Raw genomic sequence first — 8521 nt, 5'->3', positions numbered from 1 at the left:
AGCCAGTCTTGAATGTCGTCAGAGATATTTTCTGGTTTTCATGTCCAAGTTAAACGACTCTTTCCATTTATATAATTCATTTGAGGAATTAAGATGGAAATGCTTATTGCTGCAGCGCTCCAGATATTTCCATGTTCTCATCTTTATATTATTTATTGCAGTTAAACTATTTGGAGCAAGGTGTTGGAAGGTATTATTCTAAAATTATAGTATGGGGATAACATTTTCCGTGATATTTAACTCCACTTGATATTGATATTTAAAATAAAACAATAAGAAACATTTATATTTATTTTTTGTTAACCATTGTAATCTCTAATGTTATTATAATAATAGTGGGTTCAATCAGGCGTTCTGTGCAACTTAATTATAGTATATACATAGAAGGAAATTCACAAACAAAAAATAATTAAACATAAGTTTATAACATATAATAATTCTGTAGATAGGTATATCATAGAAAAAATATTTCTGTTATTATTTATATCCGATTATATACATTAAGCTCCAACATGAAAGCTTAAATATGTTTAGCATGTGTTCACTAACATAAATATTTATTATTTATAGCAGTAGGTAGGTAGGCATTATTAATTTATAGCTTTATATATTTTAAAAATTATTATTTAGAAGCAAATGTTATTTAAAATATGACAATGAAATATTTTGATCTGTTCATCAGTAGCTTGTAAAATATCAGCGAAATTTGGCAAAAAATGTAATATCCAAAATTAATAATCAAATGTGTTTTTTACCCTGATTCAGTCTATATTAAAAGTATCGATTATTATACCTTTGTTGTCTTTTACATGTTATTACATAGTAAAGTTATAAACACATAAATAAGAAAGAAGATTTAACAAAGTACAAAATAAGTTACTATTAGTGTTGACATTTTGAATCTTAACAAATACATTATCTACATAATCACATTTATAAAGTGCCTTGGGTTATTTTTACACAATGTTTAAAACATAAAATTAACTTAATAGTTTGTGGCAAGTAGAGGAAAATTAGTAAGTATAAAAATTCTTAAAATGACTACTTTTATATGGACAGTTTTATTTTTTTTTAAATAAATATTAACTGGATTCCTAACTATTCAGTTCAGCAGTAAAAAATCTGCAATTGATTAGGTATAGGTAGGAAATTAATTAAGAGTTGCCATAAAAAAAACCCAGGAACACAATGGAATTTTAGAAATCAACTAATTCTGCCGATAAAATTGCCAAATATAATGGCAGCGCAAATTATAATTCCCACTCCCGTTAAAATTTGATTAGGGTCAAATGCTACTTTGTTCTTGGACTCATCTTTGTCTCTCTCTGATTCATCGAAGTCTTGGTGGACCACTGATAACGCTTTAGCGAGTTCTGCATCAGATTTAGCACTAGATTGGGATGCAGTGACGATTAGTCGTTTTATATCACGCATTTGGGTTTCTATAATGTGCTCTTGGCGGTGCAAGTGTTCTGAAATAAAATTGTTGCCGCTATATAAAAAATACATAATTCAGTCTTTCATAAGTTACAGACTCTGAAAAGGATGTATTAAATTAAAAAAAAAAGTTTAAAATAAATAAGTATGCTCACGACTGTAAACTCTGATAGGATAATTTGCTACTTCACTATCATTTGGATTAATTTAGTTTGCTAATAGTATTTCCTATAACTTGAAAATTAAACTGTCAGTTTTTCACACGCCAACTCCCTAATGAAGCCATACTTTATCGGCTTTCGATGATGATGATGATGATAATGATGAATGGAAATCGAAACCAAATGTATGTCTAGTAAATTTTATTTGCAGCTACAACCAAAGTCTAGTGACATGAGTGTGTGAGACACATATTGTATAGTGCGCCATCTTGTACAGATGCACTTTTTGTTTTTTTGCAGATTACACTCACTAAAACTCAATAAAACTAGCGCGGGCGTACGAGACGACTTTTTTTTTTAGTATTTCTCGACGACGATCAATTCTACCTACCTGATCATATCTCAAGATTGCTCAATTATATTACTGCGAAAGAAAATATTTACCAATTAGTGAAGACTGCTTGTTGACTAGATTGTCTATATTTTCCTGCATTAGCTTAAGATTTTCTGCCAGTTGATCCTATAAAGAAAATTGAGATAGACATATAAGTAAAGGATATATAACTGAAAGTGAAAGAACTCTTATACCAATTCAAACTCTAACAATAACATATAATAATCTGAACTACTTTCGCCACTCTATGCACAATAATCCGTCTGTAATTTTGATTATAGTTGATGGATATTGTTATGGTTCTACTGTGCCATTCTATGCTGTGTGGTCCCGGTATAGAACGGGCCACCCTTTCCTTTCCTGTAGTTGTTTTGTAAGAGGCGACTAAAGGAACTTAATTGTCGAGGAATGGACAGCAGCATTCCTCTTAAAACATCACCAAAGCCTAACTGCGGTTGCCAACCCGCCTACCAAGCGTCGCAACTGGGGGGAAGAGATTATTAGTAATGGGGAGGTTAGTCCCCATTGCTATCAATATATTTAATCAGGTCGACCTCCACGCGGTTCCCCCGGAAACTATCATGACTAATTTATCGTTGAATTCGTCATGATGGGCTAACTGGATCTGCCTTTTCATCCTCACCACACGGCTGATTAATACGGTAGTGGTTATCCTTAAAAATTAAATCAATCAAAGAGTTATCAATAACCTGATAAGCAAACTCTGTCTTCATAGCTTCAGCTATGTCAGCTTTGCTGGCTGTACCGCCGCTGCCACCGGCAATTGTATAGAGTACACTAGCACTACGAGCCATCTGCTGCTCCATCATGTCACGGAACTCGGCCATTTTGAGGTGGTTGTTGATTGTCGAACCTGCTATACCCAACACTGTACCTATTGGAAACAATTCCAATGTAAATACAAATGTAATATAAAGGATACAATAATCCAAAATCCATTGACAATATTCACGAAACTGGTCAACTTTCTCCAAGAAAGTTGGTATGATATTAAAAAAAACAATTTTAATCTTTTGTACTAAGACCTTGTTTATTGATTCGGAGCTCAGTTCCAGGCGCAAAGCTGACAATTCAAATACACAATAGTCTGTAAAGACGCGAATCTTTGAGAATTTGCTACAAATCGGCTTCTACCATATATTATAGCAGAAAGAGGTGTGGAATGTGTATGAAATCATGGTGTTATAGTAAAATTACGAAGAGTATCGCGTTATGTGTCACGCGTCACTTCTATAGTAGAAGCATAACCAGCACTAATTTCCCAAAACGTTCAGAAACGGAAGCCCTTCAGCAAATGAGGACTGCAGGGTTTGTAAGATTGTTTTTCTTATGCAATCCGAGCTTCAACCTTCCTTGAGGAAAATTGCCAGATTTCATAAATGCTAATCGCTGGATCTCAGATCACTATGTCTAGACTTACCGAATATAGATGCGACTATGTACCAATATTTGTTCCTTTCAGCATGCGCCCTCTCCCTCTCGTGGCCTAGTTTGACAGCGGCGGACATTGTGGCGAATAGTTCGCGCTCTTCACGTTCCGCATCGGAAAATTGTGAACGAAGTGCTCTCTCTTGGATAATGAGCTGTTACACATTTAAATAAAAAAATGTTATATTTTTTTAATTTAGTAAAGCATAAACACTGGACTGATTTAAATATATTGTAATTTATCATCATTATCATATCAGACGTTATCTGTCCACTGCTGAACATAAGTCTCTCTCATAGACTGCGATAAGGAACGATCCTGAGCCATCTACATCCATTGACTCCCGGCAATGCATACATGAGGTCGTCACGCTATCTAGTAGGGTATCATCCTACACTGTGTTTGCCTGTACAGGGACACAGTGTAAAATGTAATTCATATCAAAGTTAAATGAGTTGAAACTACATGGACAAAGGATGATAACTCGTCCTGAACCAATTTAGATGCTCACAGTATACATCACGAGTAATTTTTCAGAATTGTAGCAAAGAATATAATGACTGAGCGCAATATGAAATATCTATCTTCTTTATGAGAAATTGCATGAACCTTTATAAAAAGGGCATTCTTGGTAAATATACATATTTAGTATAAAACACAAATTGATCAAGGAGTTTACTGGCTGGGTTGAAATAGTGCAGTTGTAATGAATGGCAAATTTTGTAATTTTATAACAGTGTGAGGGCACTTATCTTACTGGTAGCAGGCAAGCGTATTTATTATATCATGCGAAATATAAATTTATAAAGTATAAGTAAAAAAATACACTTAATTACGGGATAGATGAAGTTAAATGAATTGGTGCTATAGAATCAATATAAAAAAAAAAATTCAATAACCTTATGTTCCTCAGTGCACAGGTGTAAGTACTTATCATCACCTTTCATAGTGTTCTGCATTTCAGCATGAAGCTCCTTAAGCCGAGCCTCAATATTTGCTACCTCACGGCCAAGTTCCCGTCTCCGTTCTTGTGCCGTCATGAAGCGTTCCTGAGAAATAAATATTCAAATAGATTAATCATTGCTCATATTGATGTTTTTTTTATGCTACTTTGGTGGAAAACAAGCATACCACCCATCTGATCATACCACTGTGCGCGACCCTTCTGTTTCTAAAGTGTGAGGATGGATTCCCTGCCGATGGTGAGATACAATATATTGGATAAACATAAATAACTAAGACTAATCTGTGGGGGGGAAAGGGTTTGTTGGTAATGGATTCTAACAACCTCATTGCTAGCAATGCACCCTCCCTATCAGGTTGACCTTTATGCGGTTTTCCTTGGAAACCATTGTGGTTAATTCTAGTTGAATTCGTTATGATGGGCTAACTGACCTGCTTTCATTATCACCTATCATTATCCCTCACTGGTGCCCCACTACCATATAATAATACTGCAAGCAGAGTTACCATTTCATTTTCACCCATTAAAAAATCTCCACTACTAATTATCTCCAAGAGAAAGATATTAACATACTAACTTGGTTAGTATGTTAATATTCTAAAATTTTTGAGACTAGCACTAGTTTAGATGGATTTCATTAATTAATAGTGTATAATATATTTTATTTAATAACAAATAAAAATTAATTATAATTTTTATTATAGGAAAACTGAATACAGCTTAATTTTATTTTAAATAAAATTACATATTATATGCCTCAAATGCAAAATCAAATATAGGTAATATTGTAATAATTAATTTATTAAAGTATTTTAATTTAATTTGTAAGGCTCTCTTTGTAGAGCCACATCACACCTTTGTATATTATCTCAACCTATTATATTTAAATACATTATATTTTCAGACAATGGAATAAAAATTCTGAATATTGAATGTTGGTCAAATTACTGACAAGAGTTAGAAATAACTAAGTACTAAAATAACAAGAATATTATTGCAATGTGACTAATTTAAATATTTATACAGCTGTCTTATCATTATATACTTACAGGTTGAGATAAGAATGATCAAGAACATTTTAAGCAATTGTATGGAACATCTAATATAATAAAATTGTCATGTCTATACATGCAAGTCATTTTAGAATATATAAGACCAATAGATGCCAGAAACATGAAGTTATAGAAATTTTATATGTCTGCCTGTCTGTATATTTGTTGTGGGATCATGCAAAAACTACTACACCAAATTGAATGTGGCTTTCACAGCTGTGTTCCTGTAAGTCTATCCTAAAAAATGGTGTATATTTTATCTTGAAACACCATCTAAAACTGGTCTGTTTAATTGGTTTTCCTACTTCTGAAATCCACACATATGAAATAGCAGGCTAAAAGCTAATCTAAAATGTAAGATTATTATATTAAAACAATAAATTTTCATTTCAGGAAAATACAGGATATTATATTCTTAGTGTGGTCATTAAATACATATATAATATGTAGCCACTTCTTTTCATACTCAAAATATTTTATTGATGGCTGAAAATGGAATAGCCTTGCTTGCACTATCAGTATATGTTAGATGGACACCAGTGAGAGATGATGGGTGAAAATGAAACTAAATCAGTTCACCCACTGTAATGACTTCTATAAGTATTGAATATGATGATTTCCAGGAGGAATTGTATGGAGGTTGATTTTATAAGGTATATTGCTAGCAATGGAGCTGTTAGACTTCATTACTAACAATTCATTCTCCCTCTTTTCATGACACTAAGAGGTGACTAAGAGAGCTAAGCAGGATACAGCATATTCCAAGACCTACACATTATTCCAAGGCACCTTGTTAGCGTGGTACAGAAAGATATTTATCCAGTGTTGCGATGTTAATGAATTATTATTATTGTGGTGGTGACCATCCCCAAAGTGACCTTTATTGTCTGCTCCAAACTTACGTACGATATTTACCTGCGCCTCAACTACCGTGTTTTGTAATGCCATTATCTCTTCAACTCCCGTGAATTTTTCATACTTAGACACCAGCTCTTGAACCCTTTTTGTGATAGCTTCATGCTTGAACTTTTCTGCAATTTCTGTGACTTTAGCACCGGGAGTGTATTTAGTTATTAGTTGGTCTACTTTTTCCCTGCTGTTAACATTTATTTGAGGCAAATGGACTTTATCCCTTAAACGTTGGGCGATTTGCCGGATACGGTCGGCCATTATTTCATATTATTATTTTGATTAAAATATTAAACTTATCATTTTTTGTTGGGGTATGATATCATCTTGTTACGAATTACTTCACTCAAACACTTCATTAATTCATTTTCAAGTATGACTTCGATATTGACTTTGACTTCAAAATTTCAAAGGTTAGGTAAAATTCAAAATGACAGCTGACACTGACAGTAAAAAATTGACATTGGGGTCGTTTCGGAGACGCCATTACTTGAAATTTATCTATTATTCTTATATTTTAATGTGTTAATTTCGCAAATTTACTATTTTATGGACCGCTATAAACTAAAACTATAATAATTTAAATTTAAGTATATTAACAAACTACTTCATATTGGTTCTTACAAAAATTTTCGCTGTGTCATCAAATTGAAATTTTAATTTTAGAGACAGGAGTTAGAGGAATGGCACCTCCAAATCGACCCTCGTTAACTGCTTGACCATAGATTACGGATAGTGGATTGCCTCTAAGAATACCTTATCTTTAGAACTACTGCATTTGTCTAACAACATGTTTGATCATAGATTAAGAAGTACCTGTGATATCTAGACTTTTCAACCAATTTAAAAAATACAACCGAACTAAGAAGTTCGGTTGTATTTTTTTGTTTGTTATCTCAAAATTCTGTCAATTGTAAACCGATTTGGGAAATTCTTCTTTTATCAGAAAAGATATACTTACAGATTAGTCCCATAGAAATTTTATTAAAATCGGTTCAGTAGTTTCGTTTTTAAAACAAAATACCTTGTTTTGTTACAATTGAAGTCTTTTTTGTGGGATCGCTTTTATTTAAAAATTATCAAAAGTACAGCAAATCCCGGAATTTCTCGGTACCAGAATAGGCTGGTACCGAAAATTTCGGTACTCCGAAATAAACTGGTTCTCTATTTCTTAGTCGAAACTTTTAAACCGACTTCAAAACAGTAGGTTCTCAATGTGGTTACATTTTTTTTGTTTGTTGGCTCATAACTCCGTCAGATATAAACCGATTTAGAAATTTCTTTTCATTTGAAAAGATATACTTACAGATTGGTCCAATAATAATTTCATTTATCTATGATGATCATATTATAGGCGGAAATAAACACTGAAGAAGAGTGCGGAATATTAAATAATATTGTATTGTTTTCATTTATTTATCTTTCTTTATCGCGTTTTCTCGTTTTTTTCATCAATTTAAAACTTTCACTTCTTAAATCATTACAGTGTAACAAGGAAATATTAAAAAGAAAATCTTCCTAGTTAATTTGCAAAGAAACAAAGTTGGAAGTTTCTCGAACCAAAAAAAATCTTCAAAAATTACCAGGCGCTTTAAAAGAATATATCATAATATAAGATTTGAGGAACCATAAAACATTTCTAGAGGTCAAAGTGACACAAAAATAAATTTTTCAATAGTTTCGGTTTTTTTTTTTTGGTGGATGAAAATGGAATGGTAACCCCGCCTGTGCTAATGGGATACGCTAGCGGAGCACCAGTGAAGGGTGATAGATGAGAATGAAAACAGACCAGTTAACCCATCATGATGAATTCATCAGGAATTAACCATGATAGTTTCCAGGGGGAACCATGAGGAGGTCGTCCTGGTTGGGTATATTGCTAGCAATGGGATTTTTAGTCTCCATTACTAACAATCCCTTTCCCCCCATGTAGTTTCGGTTTGGACCAATTTTGTACCAAAAACATAAGAATATTTATTATTATGCCAAAACAAAAAGTAAACTCCTTTGGTTTGAAATTGGCTAAAACGAAACTGAAAGTTTAATCGGACACTGGTGAGCATGTACCTAGTACGTTCACCGCAACAGTTACTTGTACAATACTTGGCTTGTTTGATTGACGTATTATATTTGAACTTCAAATAAGTACCGTAA

General features: G+C 32.9%; 1 protein-coding gene across 1 annotated transcript; it reads right to left on the bottom strand.

Moving 5' to 3' along the window:
• Positions 1–273: 273 nt before the first annotated feature.
• LOC113514225 (mitochondrial potassium channel-like) lies at positions 274–6787 on the bottom strand. The gene is made up of 6 exons (XM_026898244.3): positions 6374–6787; positions 4342–4491; positions 3434–3596; positions 2703–2887; positions 2043–2118; positions 274–1472 (listed from the first exon to the last, which is right to left on the bottom strand). The coding sequence occupies exons 1-6, from the start codon at positions 6626–6628 to the stop codon at positions 1204–1206; spliced, it is 1098 nt and encodes a 365-aa protein (XP_026754045.1). The 5' UTR covers positions 6629–6787; the 3' UTR covers positions 274–1203.
• Positions 6788–8521: the final 1734 nt, after the last annotated feature.

This window comes from Galleria mellonella, unplaced genomic scaffold, assembly GCF_026898425.1.
Source record: "Galleria mellonella isolate WM207_F2 unplaced genomic scaffold, CSIRO_AGI_GalMel_v1 utg172, whole genome shotgun sequence".
In the NCBI taxonomy this organism is placed as follows: Eukaryota; Metazoa; Arthropoda; class Insecta; order Lepidoptera; family Pyralidae; genus Galleria; species Galleria mellonella.
The sequence above is the reverse complement of the archived record's forward strand: the minus strand, read 5'-3'. Positions and strand labels throughout refer to the sequence as shown.